This window comes from Varanus komodoensis, unplaced genomic scaffold, assembly GCF_004798865.1.
Source record: "Varanus komodoensis strain SLA01 unplaced genomic scaffold, ASM479886v1 scaffold1, whole genome shotgun sequence".
NCBI classification, from domain to species: Eukaryota; Metazoa; Chordata; class Lepidosauria; order Squamata; family Varanidae; genus Varanus; species Varanus komodoensis.
In genome coordinates, this window is record NW_025335268.1 from 122,899,385 (window position 1) to 122,918,914 (window position 19,530).

Sequence of the window (19,530 nt, forward strand, 5' to 3'; positions counted from 1 at the left end):
AACTCTTTAACTTGCACACCAGATAGAGGTGAGCAAGATAGGGCAAGTGCTCTCTGTCAGCTTCCAGAATACATTCTTTCTCATGTATCTCTCTCATCTCTCCATCAGTGGACATCTGGTCTGTTGGCTGTATCATGGCAGAAATGTTGACCGGGAAGACTCTGTTTAAAGGTAAAGACTGTATCCTTCTCAAAGGGCTTGCCTCTAGGACAAAAAAATAGTTGCATTAGTGAAGAGAGTGCTTGAAACTGATGCTTTTCATGTTTAAACTAAAAATATAAAGAACGTGGAGGGTGGAAATACTTGTGGGAAGAGGTATAAGCAGCTCTTCCATGTGACCCAAATCCCTTAGGAACTGCCTGTAAACACACGTGTGTGTGTCTCACTTCTAGTCATGTTTGCCTCCTTTTAGCTGACACTAAGCCCCTTTTTCATACCTTAGCTATTTCTCTCACCGCACTGTCCCATCTCCCACAATTTGAAGCCAGATATACTTCATGGATGGTCCCTCAGGCATGCTAGAATCAGTGTTTACTTTTTGTTGGCGAACATCTGGTGTGTATACATACACATAGACAGTCTAGCTAGGAAGAATTGTAGGTGATAACAAAAACCAGCATTATTGTGGCTACATGTTACCTGCTGTCAGAATATATATGGGGATTTTGCTTGGCTACAGGGTGAATCGTGAGCATTTCTATACTGTTTTTCTTGAAGTGTTTTCTCATGGATTGTTCTCATCCCATACACTGGGATGTTGAATCTTTCCTGTCCCCCAAGGCAGACCAAAAAGATATGAAACAGAAAAACCTATAAATCAACACATAGAAATTTTACAGTCACTAACACTGGTTTCAAAGTTTGGCCCCATGTTGATAACCTTTAACTCAGTGTGCCAGATCTAGATCAACTGACTCAGATCTTACGAGTGACAGGCAACCCGGGAGAAGAGTTTGTGCAGAAGCTGGAAGACAAAGCGGTAAGAGAAATGCAAGACATGGATAGAAATGGACTTTTAAAAGCTTTTTTTTTTACAACTATTATTTATTTATTTAAAAATTTCTACATCATCTATTATTTTCACAGAAAGTCTCAAGACAGTTTACAATCATAAAATATTTAATGTTTCTCCCACTTTCTAATAAATTATATTGATTTTTTTGTGCTACATTTCCATTCCATCATTTTTCTAATGTAAAGTGACATGCCCCTTAGGACAGCAAGAATCCCCCTGAAACCAATGAGGATCTTGTTGTAAAGGGGATGTAAATCTTACCACCCTCTTTTTGCAAGCAAAGATCATTTATGTCTTGCCTTTGCACAGTAGTGAAACCAAACTGAAGGGGTGTGTAAGATTATCTGGAACTTCTCTGTGCCAATGTTCAGGTTGGTACCTGCTACATTCTAGCAGCAGGTACTTCCCAGTACTTTTCCAGATGAGGCTGCACACTTTGGACCGCTGTAAGTATGCACACATGTGAGCATGAACACACACAAAATTGGCTTGCAAGTATAAACAGTCCCTCCAAGGTGCCCCTTGGGCATTTTGGAAAGGCTAGCAGTGGCTGTCAAAAGGGGATGGCAAAAGCCCGCTTTCAAGCCAGACTTTGCGATTGCCCGTCAAAACAGCCCCCAAGAGAGAACAAGCTATAATGAGCTTGTGATCATTGTGGGGAGGGCATTAAATTGCCACTTGGGCACTTGTGGTTCAGCTAACATTGGCAGGTGCCTGTGCAAGCTGGACAAAAGGAGCAAGGGTTATTTTGCTACTCTTCCCCAGGGGCTTGGTAGCCAATTCCTGGTACCCAGGATGGGGCTGGTAGCCCAAGTTAGGATGACATGACAGCCTGTTGTGAATACTGCAAGCAGTTCAACAATCAATGGATTGTTAAAATGGCTTGTTGCCCTCAAAGAAGTCATACTGCAGGAATTGATCCTGGCTTGCATGGCACAGCACTCCATTGTGACTTGTCACCAATGGTAGGTTGTTGTGTCTTATGAACCTAGTCAGTGTGGGCTGGTCATGGAGCAACCCACATTATGCCTGAGAGTGATTGGTGAGTATGAACTTCATGGCAGAACCCATCTTGTCTCCTTTCCACACCAGTTACTACCCATCTGCATCCACTGACAAAGTTTTTTTTCCCCTGTAACCTCCAAAAAGTGCAATCAAGATCCTATTTTTTCCCTGGCCCCTGAAAATTGTATAACTGTGTTCATCTTTAAAAACAAAACAAAGCAGTTTTTGGGCTTCTTTGAACACTCTTTTGGCTGTCCAGTATGCATAGATTTTCTGGCCAATTTCCTTGTACATTTCAGCTGGAAGGATGAAGGGGAACATATATGGTGAGACTGCATATAAACTGACTTGTTTACAGCTGCCAGGAAGCAACTGTCAAGTAGTCAATTGAAAAGCACTGGCAAAGTGGGAAAGAAGGTACACCGAAAGGCAGGGAGATATTAGTAGTCCTCTGGATTTTAAGTGTTGAACTGACACATTTCAGTGACCTCCACTTTTCCAATAGTTTCCTGAGTTTCCAGTTACTCCAGAAATCAGGGGAATATTAATCCCCCCCATTTTTTATAGTTCCTTTTCAGAGCACTTATCACTTCAGTTTAAAAAAATCAAATCAAAAGCTTTCCCTCTGAATTGCCTCTTGGGTATTTGTGGAGGGGACGACCCTGATCCGAGTCCATGATGCATTGGGGTCCCATTCTTGCCAAGCAGCTCACTAACTGATCCTCACAAGCCACCCTGGCATTGCTGTCTTGGGTTCACCCATCATGGATGTGACAACCCCAAGACTAAACCTTGGATTGTTGTTACCAATAGATAAGCTTCCCTGTGGGAAGCAGGCTAGATTTGGATGACATAACAGTCCATCATGTCTAATTACCTTTGAGGGGTTGTCATGTTGTGTGAACCCAGTCATAGGATGAGAAGAGGGTAAAGAGGGGAAGTCTGACCTGCCAGTTCCCCACCCTCCACCAGAACACACATAGGCAAGGAGGAAGGCTGTATGCCACTAGTTTGCTGCATAATCCAGCAAACTGCACCCTCCCTGATTAGCAGCACAGGAATGTTCTTCCCCATGTTGTAGACAGGCTTGCAAAGGGACTTAACAGGAGTGCCAGTGCAAAGGCTGAAGTACATCGGGATATGTTTTAACTGGCTGTTCAAAGATGGGATCAGAAGGTCAAAAGACTAAGGATGTAGTATAGCTTTTTGAAGCCTCGGTGAAATGTAAATATTGAAACAGTGATTGGCATCTGGGGATTTGATGGCTGCATGATTTGGGGTGCTTCCAGATGGGGGGCACTTAGCTGTACCAGTCAGAAAGATTTCTGCAGCTGCTCTTGCTTTCCCTCCTTCACTTTTTTTGTGGTAAGAAAAATGATGATAGATATGGTAGGAAAACATGCAAGTTAGAAAAGGAAGATAAGATCATTTGAAAACCCCCACCTCACCCCATCCCCCAAAAATCTGTGAATGAAGCAGGGAAATTGTCCAATGAAAGACTCACCTGAAAGCACCCATTCTATAGTATTTTAGACATGTGACAATTCAGCATTTAAATTTAACTAACAGCACAATCCTATATTACTTCTGCTTACTTAGAAGTCCCGTTCACGCAATCGCTGTGGTAAACCATGGCGTGGGTTGCGGCATGTGCTTGCAACCATTTTGAAAATTTAGTTCCTAGTAGGGGTTGCCCTGGTTTCTTATGTCATCTAAACGTGGGCAACAGGGATTGCTCAAAAGTGAAACAACACTCAAATAAGCAATGGTCTGTGTCTGAACTGTGTTTTTTGCCCTCCTTTCTCACCGAGCTCCTCCAACTTGCCTAAAATTGGTTGAGGGCCTCAGGTTACCTCCCTCTGAAATATAACAAGAGGCAGGTATAAATAGCATGGTGGTGAATTTCTAATACTCAAAGGAGGTTAATATGAGAGGTAAAATGTTGGTTGCATGTGTGAGATTTTGGTTGATCAACAGTGTACACACTGCTTAATATCATCCCTCACCTTTTTCCAGCTGCAGAATCTCTTCATGCCTGTATGAAAGTCTTGTTTCTTTTAGGCTAAAAGCTACATACAATCACTCCCCAAGATTCCCAAAATGGATTTGTCTCTGCTTTTCCGCAAAGCCAGTCCTCTGGGTAAGTTTTATTTCACTTTACTCCTTTGTAAGACATCTTCCCCCCACCCTGCAGGAGTCATGCAGGTCACCTTGCATGATAGGTTAAGAAGTTTAAACCCTTTTAAAAGTTTGGTGTAACACTTCAAAAATAAGAGCTCTTTCTATGGAGCAGAATATCTGACATTTTCTATACGGCTTTGTGTTAGGCGCTGGGATACTTTCATCTGTGAGAGCTGGCTACTGAAATATCTGAGCATTACAAGGCCAATATGTGACATGCTTTTGTCCAATTTCTCCCCCACACCACATAGGCTGCCTAAGAGAATAAGCACAACATCTGTAGCATGTAAAAAGGACAAGGACTGAGAAGGAAACTGTCTTGACAGATTGGTTAATTTCTAGGTTTCCTGTCTTCCTGTTTTTCAAGCCTAGTGTAATTTAGCTTGCTTAATTTGCCAGGAGAAATTTTAAAGCATGAAATAACTACTTGCTCTTATAATCTGAATCTGTTGAATATTTAAGTTAAATCTCTCACAAAGAAATTAACTAGGAGCTGCTTTAAAAAGGAATTGATGTATTTCTGACACTCCCAAAATTTGCATACGATCACACTGAGAAACTTAGCAAATGAACAACAGGTCACTGTTTTGGGGTGATTTCACATGAGGTATTTATTGTGTAAGCACCCTGGTTTGCCACCCATGTTGTCCATACAATGTTGTCAACAGTTTGTAAGCAGCCCACTTTTGTCTGGTGCTCATCCTGTCCTTTTTCTTAATAGAAACATCGAGGGGTTTTTTTAAGGCATCCTACAAAAAGTGCCCTTATGTTACACAGAAGTCCTGTAGTAGTACTGCTGCTTCTTGAGATGTGGTACTACTGTGAGATGGTCTCCTACGTTTCTTGAGGTGCATTTCACAACATCTCTTCCTCTTACTCTGCATCTGAGCACAAGCCACTGCATTTCCGGCATCAGTGGAGCCACAGTCAGTTTTACTTTTGCTGAGGCAACATCTGATGAAGGATTTGTGCAGATTGGCTATAATGGAAGAAGCGTTTCTTGAAAAAAGCAGGAAAGACTAGATTTGTTTATTCTCTCTCTCTCTCTCTCTCTCTCTCTCTCTCTCTCTCTCTCTCTCTCTCTCTCTCTGTGTGTGTGTGTGTGTGTGTGTGTGTGCGCGCGCGCGCGTGCATATGCATGTGTGCACCCAGGGAGGTGCGGGAATATAGGACAAGCTGAGGAATAATGATGGTAACATCGAGTCCTTTGAATATTATGCAAAGGAAATGGCTGTCTGTGGCAGAACCACACAGCACTCAAGGACTGCTCCAAATTCTTCAAGTCCATCAGCAATAATTTTAGCTGTGGTGGCAGCAGTTGCAGTCAACTGACAAGTATTGCTTTTCTTTGTGGGAGGAAGACTAGACTTTCCAACTTATCCAGAAGTGCTTCCTCCCATCTCCGTTCAAGGCATAAATAATAGGGAACGTTAGCTTAGATTCTCCTGAGCTATACTTACAGTCCTTACAGACCTGGGGACTAGAATGATCACTGTTCCTTATGGGTGATATTTTGGGCAGGGTGTGTGGCTTGCAGTCAAAGGGTGAGCATTGCTCCCCCTTTAGGGAGGAAGTTTGGACATCTCAACTTGCACAAGAGCTGTGTATACCTCCCCCCCCCCGCCACATGTATATTGTTTTGTAAACATAGTCACATGCGACTTTTGATGTTTGCTTACATCTGCTACACACATCGCTACATGTAGGCTGTAGACCATGCCATGTGTTGCATTAAGAAGTCGTTTGAAAACACCACCCTGCCTCTCCATGGACGTTCTTGGTGAAGGAAGGGACGGGGTGCACCACATGTGGTGGAGTGGGCAGCTGACATCTGGCAACATTCTGGCATGCTCCCGACCATCAATCGGGGAAACATGGTAGCAATGCGCAGCAAGGGGGAGGAACAACGCAAGGATTGTGCTGTAGTCAACCTGTCACAATTCCGTGTTTGGATCAGTTACTCCTTCTCAGCCTAAGGAGGAGAGGAGGAAGATTATGCAAGCCACGTTGTATTCCTTGCAGGAAAAAAGGCAAGCTATAAATGTAATGATAAACTATTGCAATGAATGACCTCATCTGGAAGCACCTATAATCAATAGCAATTCTAGTGGTGGCAATTTTTGAGCTATCACTTTCAGAAATTGCAGCTGATTATTTGCAATCTGCTGGTTCACAAATTTCATTTCTCAGTCTGAGTATCTGCGATTCCTTAGAATTGTTCACACAGGGAAAAATGTGAACTACCGTAAGTTGGTTTTACTTCTGCTTTACTTCATTTTAGAACAAATTTTTGAATTTGATGTAATGGTTATATTAGAGTGAACTTCCTCCAACCTGGTGCTTCCAAATATGTTAAATACCCCAGTTAGCAGGACTGCATGCCATTACAAAGAAAAGGGGCATTTTGAAACATTAAAAAGTATTGGGATCACATTCCACCTTTTCATATATTTGCTCTGAAGGGCTGATAAGCAACCCTGCTCATCCTTAGCAGGCCTATGGATGAAGTGCAAGTCTTATCATTCTGGGGATTTTTTTGGTGGGGGAGTTGAGCCCAAAATCCTTAATAATGTTCTAAATGTAAAAATGATCAAGAGGGAAAAATCAATATCGTTTCATCTCTGAAGCTAAGAATGTCTGAGACTGTACAACAGCTGGATTGAATTTTTATTGAAGGATAATGTGTTGAGCTCCTTTCATGGTAATGGGATACAAATATAATAAAGAAAACCATTTGGGATTTATTAGATGAGGTGCCGCAGCTGGACATGGGAAGGTGCCTCATTTATTTAGATAGTTTCATTATTAAGCCATTATTCTTCCAGAGTCACCCTTGCGGCAAGTGTTTCTGCCTTGTTTAACTAGTGATGCTCACTTCCTTTCTTGCAGCAGTGGACTTGCTTGACAAAATGTTGCAGCTGGATGTGGGAAAGCGTCTTACAGCCACCCAAGCTCTGGCCCATGCATACTTTGACCCTTTCAGAGATGTTGAGGAAGAGACAGAGGCACAGCAGTCCTATGATGATTCCATTGAGGGTGAAAAACTTTCCATCAATGAATGGAGAAGTAAGTTGGCTATGCCTAAAGATTTGCCTCCTACAACCGTTGGATAATGAGCTCAACCAGGAAAGCAGAAAGCATCTCAGGGTATAGAAGCATCTTCCCATCAGATACAAGCCAGAGTTGCAATCATAAGTGCAAGGCAGATGAGGTCCAAAATGCATGATAAGGAAAGACAAGGAAGTATTCCAAGCAATTACAATTGTCTCAACAAAGATTCTTTAGCTTGAACACTGCCTTAAATACAAGGGAGGGGTTTGCTAAAGCTTCCCCTTCTGCCACTTTCTAACAGGGAAATCTGACCTGTAAACAATCACGTTGTCTCAGGGGACTTCATATTCTGGCTGACCCTGAACTCTGGTGCTCAGTAGTCTTCTTCCTATATTGTTCACACACTCCCTGGCTGTAAGGCAGAGCCCTCCTTCAAGGCTGCCTCTTGCAGCTGTGACTGTGGGGTGTCATCCCCCAGTTGGGCTGCAATCAGATGGGAAACTAGACCAAGGTGGCTCCTGGGTCCCAAGCTTCCCACAATTGGACTCCAAGGTTCCCAGTTATCCTGCTCGAACTCTAGATCAGATACTGGCTGTAAAGCCATAAAGCCCACAGTGGAGAGAAGACAATTTTCTACCTGACTTTAGGCTCCTACAGGTGGATGAGCTACATGGCCTGGCCACACCCACTTGGCATGATCTGTAGACCAGCTATGGGCAATCTGCATCCCCCCACTTCCCCCAATGTGCAGACGGTGAGCTTTCTGCTGGCTGTCGGGGACCAGATTCCCCTTTCACTGTTGCTGTGAACTACAGAGGAACAGTAATCTTGACTAGTAGCACTGACGGTAAGAGAGGGGCCTTAACCTCATCTCCCCCCAGTGATCCTGATGCAGAGATCACCATTCCCTCACTGCTAAGAGGAGCAGGGAAACAGCAGTTTTGATCAAGCTTGCCAAGGAAGGGTGAAGTCCAAGCCTCTCTTCATTCAGTGATTCCCATTCTGATGTATTAGGAGGCCCAGTCAATACCAGTCCCAGCCAGTCAGGCAGCCCCCGAATGAAAAAAGTTTGTCCACCCCTGCTATAGACAGAGGAGTACATGTGAACTGGTTGGCTGGATACTTCTCAGGATCACAAAGAAGAGTAGAACAGTAAGAGCAAGTGTGTGGATTTAGCCGGTCTGGCAGGTAAACAGAAGTTTCAAGTTTAAAGTCATTTAGTTTCAGGCCTTTTCTTTGCACCTTTCTAATAAATTTAGCCAATCGGCTTTAGTCTATGCCCATGTTTGTTAGCTGTGTGAACCAGTGGGTGAACCCCCTCCCACATATCTAGATGGGCATGCTAACATGGGGCTCAGCAAACCTGAAATGCAAGGTGTTTAACTGAAACAAATGCTGACTTAAATTGTTGCACAACGGTAGACCAAACATCTTTCCTCCAATCCCTTATGCTACCACCGGCTCCCAAGTTTCAGAATACAACTTCCCCCTGCTTCTACTGCCTTTCTCAAAGCACTCATTATCCATTCTTATTCTCCCTCCTCCATCATCTCTAGCTGTGTCGGAGATGAAAATTGCCCTGATTCATAGAGTTTATAGGATTTCAGATGGCATCATCTTCCATTTTTAACCCTCCTGTATTTTCCAGCCATGTCTTCCATATTTTTTTCTTACCAGAAAACAAGAAACAATTAAGGAGGGAAAGGCAGGATAACTGCTCAATGCCTTTGGATTGACAGCACAGAGAGTTGTCTGGAAGGACCCCATATTCTTGGCACCAACTGCACTTTCTTTCTTTTTTTCAATCTGTTAATAAACATTTCAGATTTATTAGAACATTGGAAGGCATCCTGTTAGCTTGCAGCTCAGTGTGTTTGGTGTGCTAAATAGGCTTGACTCTCTTAGGGAAGGTACCTAAATGGTGTAGGTTGACGGCCCCACCCTACTGCCCTGACACCCCACCCCCATGCAGGGCTGCTGATCTGGGTCATTCTGTGCCAGCTGCAAGGAAGCGTGGTCTTCAGCATCCAAGCACCAAGGCCGGAAGGTCTCAGTGCTGCAGCTCTTGAAGATCCTGTGGACCACTAGGTGAAATTCCAAGGCCCAAGGGTTGCACCTTAGTGACTTTACAATAAGAATGCCAACTTTCTCAAATATTTGCAGTCCTAAATCAAATGTTTCCCTTGTATTTAAAGAAGCAGAATATTTAATTCCGTATTCCCAAAATGCTGACATCCCTCAGGATATTTCAGATTGTCCCACAACAGGGACTTGCATCAGTCTGAGTTTTCATTGTAGTCATATCCCCATTCAGAAGATCTGTGTAGTCTGAACATGCATGCACTCATATCTTTTTCTTCTCTTTCAAGGGCATGTTTACAATGAAATACTGTCCTTCAGCCCAATTGCACGAAAAGACTCCAAGAGGAGAAGTGGTATGACATTGTAAGCGCTGGCATGCCTGACACTGGGCTGTCTTTCCCATGATACAACGTAGATCAGCATTTTGACCCCAACCAAGAGTAAATATTCATCAGCAGGAAAAAGTCTGCATATGTAGAACATAAGGACTAAATGTATAATGGGAGTGCAGTCTTAATCTGAAGGCAAGAATTGCACAAGCAACATCTTTCTCTGCCAAAAATGAAGATGCTTCTTATTAAAAGTACTTTGTGATATATTGTAACCTCCACATTTTTTTATATTTTTGTAATTTTGTGTTTTGTAACTGGTTTGCTGATTGGTTGAAAAAGCTACAGTGTTACCAGAATTCTTTTTGTTATAGTTCGTGGAGTCCTTTCTCTGCCTGAATTAGGAACTTTGCATCCTCAAGTGAATAAGGCTGGCCGCATTTAAAGGAATAAAATAAACACTGGTGTAAGAAAGTACAATTAGAAAACCACAAGGATTATGGACAAAGTCTTACAGACTTGAAAGTAAATTAGTGCCCCTCTATTCTTATTTGTCTGACATTAGGCCTTACTCTGAAAGGGAAATGCCTACATGATTAAAGCAATGATAAACATATGAACTGGTTTTTCAGACAATTCAAGACATCTTTGAGTTAAGGTCACTCAAAATTATTCTATGTACAACCACTGGATGATTAAGGAGGAAAAATAGACCACAGAGCTGATTTTCCCTCTCCACCCATGCCGGATGCAACCCACCAAATTAGCAGAATTGCCATCACTAGGTGCAGGGGGTTCTGACTGCTGAACCCAGTGAGACTGGGCAGTTTATGAACCACTCTGAAACCCTAGAACAAGCCATTGGTTTCAGGGTGACTTATAAACCACTTTGGCCACCCACCATTGTCAGGTTCAGACATCACAAACTACATCCAGTGAGGGTAATCATGCTAATTAGGTAGCTTGCAACTGTCACGCTTAAGGAGAGAAAATAAATTACCATGGCTTATTTTTCCTCTGCGAGTCTGTGAACTTGGCCATTCAATCACTGAGCTACTTAGCACTTCACATTAAGCCACAGTGACTTAGTAGCATGTGCAAGCAGCTATTTTGCATGTTCAAACCATAGCAATGGCTTGCCATGTTGTGCAAATCTGGTGACGGTGGACTATTGGTGTGGTTAATAATTTACCCACAATCCACAGGTTGTGTATTTAGTTATTTGCAACATTGGCAACCCAAGCATACTGCATTGCTGGTGTGGGTAACCAATTGCAACTTGAATATGCAGAAGTCCACTGGCATGTACCACAAGCCACCATAACTTAAACAAGCCACGGTGGGCTGCAGCATGTGAATGGGGTTACATGGTTTAAGCAGGTTCGGCCCAAGAAATTTTGCTACCTGAGGCAAAGCAGTGCATGATCACTGCTCCCCACTCCTAATCAAAGTATCCAAAGCCACCTAGTTCTTTTGGCACATGAAGCAGAACATTCCATAGCCATTCTCCCACCTCTGACAACAGATGTACAACGACAAACTAATTTGCTGCTGTTTGATGCCCAAAATCTACTGCTTGACCTGACTAAAGATAGGCAGCCCTTTCTGCCTAAAGATAGGGCTGGTCCTAGAATCAAGGGGAAAAGTGAACCTCCAAAGTCTGTTGTCAATAATGTTAACACTGCAAGTTTGAGTAGCACTTAAATATTAACAAACATCTCAACAGACTGCAACTGCAACATATAAAGTGTGGTGCAAATGGATGTAGATACTGGTGTGGGAGGCAAAGATGATAAAATAGAAACATTAAGAGCAATCTGTATATACACTGCCAAGCTCCTCTTTGCACTGAAGCAAGAGCCCCTGAAACATGAGAATCAAATATCAATGCCCACGGGCAAAAAAAAATGCCTTAGCATGTGGACTAGAATTACGAGGACAAACTGAGAAAGAGCTGATGGAATAGCAGTCTTTTACAGGTACTCACAGGAAAAACTTGGCAATTACACAAACTATTTAAAATGATAGTAGGGGAGCATGTGATGGAATGAGGTATAATCCATAAAGTATGTCCCATTTTAAAGACACTTTTAACACCTATTCCTGTGTCACAATTTGTCCCTTCCCTTGACTCCTTTTAAGCCTGTGAAATACTTGCATTTCATTTTCCATGTTACAATCACATCGATGCTTTTAAAGGAAAAGAAAATAAACAACTGCCTGCAGCCACCATAACACCCATTAATAACTTGCAGAACAGAACGGGCTGCCTTACAGCTCCCCCCACCGCCCCATCCCACAAGGAGTGCCTTGACAGAGTCATCGAGCTGCAGCAACCGTGTGGATTGCCTTACATCTCCGCTACCCCAGCGATGGCCCCTGGACTCAAGCATTGAATTGCAACCATCTTCAGGCTCCTAAACTGGCCAAGTGACCCTTGGAATATCACAACAAACTATGTGTTGGCAGGGTCCCCCAGCCCCATTTGTGCCAGATAGGCTTCTGTCAGCAGGGAAACATTAGGAATGGACATGCTGCGCTGCTCCAGCGGCCTTGTGCTAAAGCACACTCTGACAACAGAGGCCCAGATATTAAGACCTAGCAGTTAATGTATTAAATCCAATCTCATTTGCTGTTCACAAAACACCAGTCATAAATAATTGACATGTGTGACCTGCAGAAGCTTTCTAAAAAGTCAGACTGTAGCAGAGTAAGGAAATGTCTCAATGGCAAACAATGATGTTTATTTTGAAAAGTCACCAGTTTCTTTGCAGACCTCTTGTGAAACTATGTACTCTACATGGCTACTTGTTCCACTATTGCTGCCTTTAGGTCCCTAAACATTATTAAATATGTGCCTTCCTTTCCCATAGTTCAATGCACTTTTATTTCTTATATTTGTTTCATAGGAATTAGCAGGTACAAATGTTGACTTTCCTCTCGTTTACACAGAAATACTGTGCAATTCATGCAAATTCTCATTTACATTTCACAAGCACAGGCCTGCTCTCAGTACATATTAAATGCAATGACAATAATGAGATAAATTCCTGGAAAAAATGGGATAGTCACTTTGCTCATGGCAGGCTCAGACAAATATTTAGAAGCTTGTTTTTAAAAACTGTCTTGGGGCACACTCATTCTGAATCTGCACTTTCTAATATGAGTGGGTTCATCATGCACCCAGATTATGGGTATGCTTGTAAGTAGCCAAACTTGTATGAAGGGCTAGCATGTCCAAGATTAAAGTACATGACAAACTGTATTCAACAAAACATTCCTGTTCAGATATAACGGTCTTGGTCTAGTACCTGATTTTGATGGGCTGTATAAATAAAAATGTTTTTTTCTTGGTGCCTGGTGATCTTCTTTGGGGAACAAACTGAAAACTGCTGTGATACTGCCAAAAGAACCTTCTCCCTGGTTGCTCCTTGTCTCACCTTACCCAAAGGGCTTTGGCAGATGATCTTAAAGTATAGGCAGGCATTTATTGCTCGAGTGATTTTAAAGGTGAGTGCCAGCACCTTGAAAATGAGCTCAGAACTCAACATAATGACACTTAATTCTTAATTTGTTGGACAGAGAACAAATCTTTTGCCTGAACATGACCTCCTTATCCCTTCCTTCACAAGCCTGTCTTTGAAGATACCTGGGTTGTTAAAACTAGTACCTCAACCACCTAGCCACACCATTGGGAATTTCTGCGAATTTTAAATTGCTTCTACATGCTTTTGTCTTGAGGCTGTCTACTCACCCTCTTTTGTGCTTCCTACAATTAACTTCCCCCCACAGCTATTATCTTGGCAGTGACTAGTGCTGCACTCTTCTATTAAAAGGAAGCATTACTTGATCTGGCTAGTGTTAACAAACTGCCAAGAAAAAAATCGTATTACAGCTGCCCTTGGGAAAGTGTCTTCATTTTGGAATTCTTGATAGTCACAAGAATAGCAAATTCTTCTATTAGTATATAAGATGTGGACTGCTCTATTCGCATAACACTGCTGCACTGATAGATTTCTAGCTTCTTTTTCAGAAGACACTTTGATAGAAGTCTGTTCTGCATAGAGGATTAACAGATGCAACATGGAGAACTAACTGGATTTAATTTGGAAACAATATACTGAGTATACATGTGCTGGCCATGTTTGTGTACTCTGAAGTGCTTGCCTTTAAAAGGGTCATGATAACTCAGTCTCAACTTCCCCATACTTCCTCAGTGTCCAAACCTGTATAATACAAGATGTTAGTACTGTTCCAACAATAACTTTTCTACATAAACCTGATACTTTGCAAGAAGATGAGCAGATGAATTTTAAGAATATTCTGAAACAGTTAGTGTGTTAAGTCTCTTTATTATATGATCCTACCAGCTTGTTAGGAGTACCAAGAAATTTTGGTTACCCTATCTCTAAATACCCCAAAATATACAATGGTAAGTTATAACATTTTTTACTGTGGTCAGAGTCTGTATCAACACCCAGGATGGCTGGTACAATTGTTAGAGAGATAGATTGTTAGAGAAGTAGAGCCTATTAAATGCACCAAAGTGCCCTTTAGTACCACTACCTATTTCTCTCATAATCTCTGGAAGGAAGCTAACCCTCTCTGTTGGTGCAGGGTGACTTTCAAACACATTGCCCATAGCTATTTCTGAAAAACTGCCAACACAGTAAGTGGTATGCCTATTGTCACTTCCACAAACCCCAAAATTACCCATTTTAATCTGATCCTATTCATAGCATGAAAGTGCCACATATCAGATCACTCTCACGCAAAGGAAATATCCCTTTCATATGCCTCTCAGGTAGTAAATAGTATTACTAAGTCTTCCCTCTTATCACCTCTTCTGAAATAAAGGGCCAACTACAACAGGGCAATTCTGCTTTCTTCAGAATCTACTCACTCTTTGTAATTAGGTTATTTGAAGGAATACAGAAGATTTCATAGTCATAACATACTTAGTTGGAGTTATCACATATGGGACAAACATATATATAGTCACACAAAGCTGTTCTTAGTACAGTGCTTTGGTACAAATGAAAAATGAGAAACTACCTGGAAAAGATATAATATGGCATGACTTTGCATCAAACACAGCTCATACTGGCCCAACTTTTTGTGTGTAACTTACCTAACCCATATTGGTAAGACTGTGGCAGCACACCATCTGTGTGAATTATTTGTCTACAGCAAGTATAACCATTGCCAAAGGAAGATAAAGCTTTCTTCTACATGCAATATGTGAAGTCAGCCCTCCTTTTCAGCAGCTGTGATAGAAAACCTTCATACTGTACCACCTGCACAGGAATACTTATGGGTGCTTGTTCCATCACAGGTCTTCCTCTGAACTGGCTCCATCAAGACACAGGTATGCCAACTCCTCTACTATTTATAAGGAGGCAGCCTGGGTTAGGGCTGCTTTACATTACATAGCAATGACTCTCCTGTCTGTGCTAACACCACATTTTGTGTATCACCAGGGGATACACAAAATACTTGCCCTTTGCTGGCCATAACTACCTAATGAATATGCCATAAGCAAATTACACATGTGTTCAGGCAGAACATGTGACAATCTTCATGAGATTCACATACATTTGCTGTACAGTAAAGACTTAGTGTAGGACTCTGATCATGGAAACAAGTTCTGTGGTTGCTACAAGATGATCCCCAAGAACCCAATGGTTTAAGACAACAAATCTTTCCCTACCTCCCCAGCATTCAGATAAGCTCCCCTGGGAACCAGCTCAGGGTTCCCCCACACCTAATGCAACACAGTGCATCCGAGGGAATCAGTCCCAAAGGTCTGCCCGCTACAGTGCGGTGCTCATTAACTTATTTCGGCGGCAGCGTCCCCCCCACGCCAACCGCTGCCCCCGGGCCTCCAAGATTCGTGTCCAGGGAGGAAAGGCAAGGGGGGGCGGTCCCTGTCCGGGGGGGAAGAGAGAGAGCGGAGCGCGGTAGCAGCCCCCTCCCTCGCCGCCTCTTTCCCTCCCCCCCCCTTCCCTCTCTCTCGCTCTCTCTCCATCGTTTGGCCGGGCTGCGCTCCTGCCGCCGCCGCCTCCATCTTGCCTCCCTTCGCTCCCTCCCCCACCCCGCAACAGGAGCCGGAGCCGCGGCGGAGGCGCTGAAGCGAGCGGCAACGGGGCCGAGGAGGCTGGGAGCCGTGGGCATGAGGGGGCGGCGCTGAGAAGACACGGGCTGAGCCGACATCTTGCACCCCTCCCCCCTCGCCGACGCTGCGAGCCCGTCTGCCCCGCGGAAGACCCGGTGCCGTCGCCAAGGAAGACGAGAAAGCGGCCCAGGCAAGTAGAGCCGGGACTCCCCCACGCACCGGCAACCTCGTTCCTTTCCCCCTTCCCTCAGTCCTGCTCCCAGGGTCGCGGGAAGGTGACCGAGCTGAGCGGGAAGGGGGTGGCAGGGCTACAGAGGCCTAGCGCCCTCCGAGCTGCGGGGAGGGGCTCCCTCCAAGGCGCCTTATACCGGGGTTGAGAAGGGAAATAGTGAGTGAGAACACGGGGGGGACAGGGAAACCGATCCCCGCCATCTTGTTCGCCCTCAAAACCGGGACACCATTCACCACGCCCACCTTCCCCTTCCCCATTGGTGTAGTCGAGGATACGTCGCGCCCGCCCGCGCGCTGGTTGCGGCTATTGACGGAGGGGGAGGACGATGGACAGCGGTGGCGCCCAATGAGAGCTTGGCTACGACTGTTTCCTTTACCTGCCCTGTAATTAGTCGAGGGATTTCCCCCTCAGAGGGGCTTGTAGATGTTGGCAAATTGATACTCAGCCCCTCTTCCCCACCCAGTCTTCCCTTTGCTTTGGATGGAGCCGGGGTCGCTCACATCTGGTAGTTCAAGGGTGTTGCACGCTCTATCACGTGAAAAGGCCTGAGTTGTGGCACAGACCAGTCCAATCCCCTGGGGAAAGGTTTCTCTTGTGAGGCCTGATAGGTTTCTGCTTCTCCGTCTGTACTGCAGGCTTGATACCTACTAGTGCATGTGCATTCGGGCCTCCCTGGAAAAGCCTTTAGTAGCACCCCAAAGGCCTCGCTGTTCTCAGAGTACAGTTTTTAGAGATACTTTAGTATTGGCAGGTTTATAGCTAGAATAAGATGTTGTCCATAAAGTGGCACACAAACACACACTGATGTCAGCTTGGTGGCAGGGAATCATCTCTCTGTTGAGTCTGTAGCTGAGTTCTCTGTTGTGACTTCTGTGGCACCCTTTATGGTAGATTCTTGAGTGGCATCTGCTGTAAGTGCATTCGAGATACAAACATGCACACAGAACTAAGAGAGTCTAGTATGGTCTAAATGTTGCTTTATTGTATTGACTCCATAAAGTCCATAGAATGGGAGCGAATAAGTTATTCCATGGGCAAGTCCAGAGGCACAGTAACTCATGCATTGGGGGTCACTTTCTTCTCAGGACATGGTTTGGTCATAATTTTCATTGCTTGCGAACTGCTGCTAGAGTTGGATATATAGAAAAGAAGTGGTTGGAGCTGAATACACAAAGAACACCCCACATGTGTCTATACTTACAGCATTTGATTTTTTTTAAAAATATGTTGCTTTAGAACTGTTCATTTTGCATTCATTCAATAGACATTACAAATTCACAGACTGGCCTATATGGCTGGTTAGTTCCAGTTGGTATATACAACTCACTGCTACTTCCTTGTCTCTTCTGGCCCCCTTAGGGCTGCCAGATCACAATGCTACTGTAAGGGTAGAAGCCCCACCTGGCAGAATTTCCCTGTGAGGGTCTCTTAAGTATCCTCTCTGAGCAGACTTTGCTTCAGTTCTCCATCTTATCATTTGTGCTTTTATTCAAATCTCATTCTCCTCCTTCCTTAAATCCCTCTTTCTATTGTCTGTCTTGTTCTTTGGATTTTTTTTACCTTCCAATCAACCTGTATGGAGCTTTGATTTCAGCCAAACTGACAACTTTGCATTCCTTCACAGAATTGGACAGCAAAGTGTTTAGCTCTCTGGCATCTAAACATTCTGACCTGATTCAAATTATCAGAACAAACTACCAAGTGATTTGTTGGGAGCTGCTTTGCATACCAAGTGTGAACTGCACAATTGCCACCTGGCTGTGGCCTATCATGTAACCCAAACCCAGGAGGCACGGCTAGTTGAATGGTTAACAACTCTTGAATCACCCATGTACTGTTGCAGGGTTATTTGAGGGTTGTTTAACCTTTCCAACAAGCCATACTTGGCTGATGTAATAAGCCACGGCCTGGAGGTGATTATGCAAATTTTGTCTGGCACATGTTGTGGCTTGTTTTGATCATGAAAACTGGCCCTTTGAGTCTCATACCGGTTCAGCCAGTGTCAAAGGCTTCTGTGCCAGAATCATAATCTGGATTACTCTGTGAGAAACTTTTGGATCTCATTATGTAGCATGTGGCACAGAGCATAGGCATAATTTTGTATATAAGGTGCATACTTTGTTTTTAATTCAATAGATGCATGATAGAAATATTGTTTAGAGGCATATGGAAAGAATGGGATAAAAGGTGTTATAATAAGAGAAAACAGTCTAGACAAAAGCTTCAACAGGGAGTTGTCATATATTGTTCTTTGGTAACATGCTGAGTTGGTGGAAACAGGGTGACAGAGCTGAAGCAGTTTGACCTGATGATAATTTGCAAATGTTGGAAGTAGTCAAGGGCCAAAATCTTGGAAGGGAGGACAGGGAAGGCCATTTAAGGAAGGTAGAAAGTTTGGTAGTACTGTGTGTACACACTGAAGGAAAGCTACTGTAGTATCGGAGCAGAAGGTATACTCAATCCTCAAATATTCTTTGCAATAATATAACAATGAAAGAAGCATGGTCTTATGTCACAGGAGTGGGAGGCCAGAAGCAAGGAATTAAATTGTGTTTGTGATCTGTGAGTAATCTGTATAGTTAACATTTTCTAATAGGTGCTGAATTAGCATGCTGTTAGGATGCTTTGAGTATGAAAAAGCAAGGAAATGCAACTGAGAGCAATGCCTATCTTATGTAGCCAGCTGGCAGCGTTCATGATTATTACAAAAGAAAACCAAAAAAGTGTGGAGGGGCTAATAGGCAAACCAGGGATTGCTAGCTTTTGTATTCTTTGGGAAGAGGCAATTTTCTTTCAGAACTGGAATTGTATTTTGCACGAAAGTATTCCTTTGCTAGTAGTTAAGCACTATGGTAAGGTGAGAAATCATTAAAGCATTCCTGGAGCATTACTTACAGAATCCAACTGGAAATGTATCATTAATGTGTGAAATAGTTTTTATTCATGGTCTCTGTGCATCAGATCTTTGAAAATGATTTTTTCTTTCACAAGTGGAATTTGGTTGTTATGTCCCCTTAAGTTGTCACTATCTTATTGAGACCCTGTGAATGAAAGCCCTCAAATGTTCTATCCGTGACAGCCCTGCTCAACACATGTAAATTCAAGGCTGTGGCTACTTCTATGGATCTCATACTAGGTCTTCCTTTTCTTCTGGCTTCAACTTTCCCTAGCGTGCTTGTCTTCTCCACTGAGTCTTGTTCTTTTCTTTTTAATGTTTAAATTATACTTATAATACTGCCTTGTTTTCCTTTCAATGAACCAAGGAAGCTTACATAACTCTCCTCCTCTCAATCTTATCCCCACAACAAGAACCTTGTGAGGTAGGTTGGGCTAAGAGTCTTGACTGGCCCAGAGTCACCCAGTTAGATCCAGGGCTCACTGGGGACTGGAAGCCAGATCTTTTGAGTTCCAATCCTGCAGTCTTAATCACTGTGCCCAAAGTATGACAGCCTCTATTTTGTAATTTTCATATCTATGGAAAGTTCTGACTTGATTTAATCTAGGACCCACTTATTCATAT

At 43.3% G+C, this 19,530-nt stretch overlaps 2 protein-coding genes across 5 annotated transcripts in view; both read left to right on the plus strand.

Annotated features, from left to right (window-relative positions):
- Positions 1-9,930, plus strand: part of LOC123024287 (mitogen-activated protein kinase HOG1-like) — a 72,830-nt gene extending 62,900 nt beyond the window's left edge. The window contains exons 21-25 of the mRNA XM_044431838.1: positions 109-180; positions 900-979; positions 4,082-4,160; positions 7,091-7,267; positions 9,622-9,930. Coding sequence (XP_044287773.1) covers positions 109-180; positions 900-979; positions 4,082-4,160; positions 7,091-7,267; positions 9,622-9,701 — 488 coding nt within the window. The 3' untranslated portion in view covers positions 9,702-9,930. The remainder of the gene's footprint in view (positions 1-108; positions 181-899; positions 980-4,081; positions 4,161-7,090; positions 7,268-9,621) is intronic.
- Positions 9,931-15,715: 5,785 nt separating this feature from the next.
- The window catches only part of BRPF3 (bromodomain and PHD finger containing 3), a 47,694-nt gene continuing 43,879 nt past the window's right edge, over positions 15,716-19,530 (plus strand). For 2 of the 4 annotated variants that reach the window (XM_044443743.1, XM_044443752.1), the window contains exon 1: positions 15,716-15,968. The gene's annotated coding sequence lies outside the window, so the exon portion shown is untranslated. The remainder of the gene's footprint in view (positions 15,969-19,530) is intronic. The other 2 variants (XM_044443762.1, XM_044443770.1) reach the window with 2 other exon arrangements.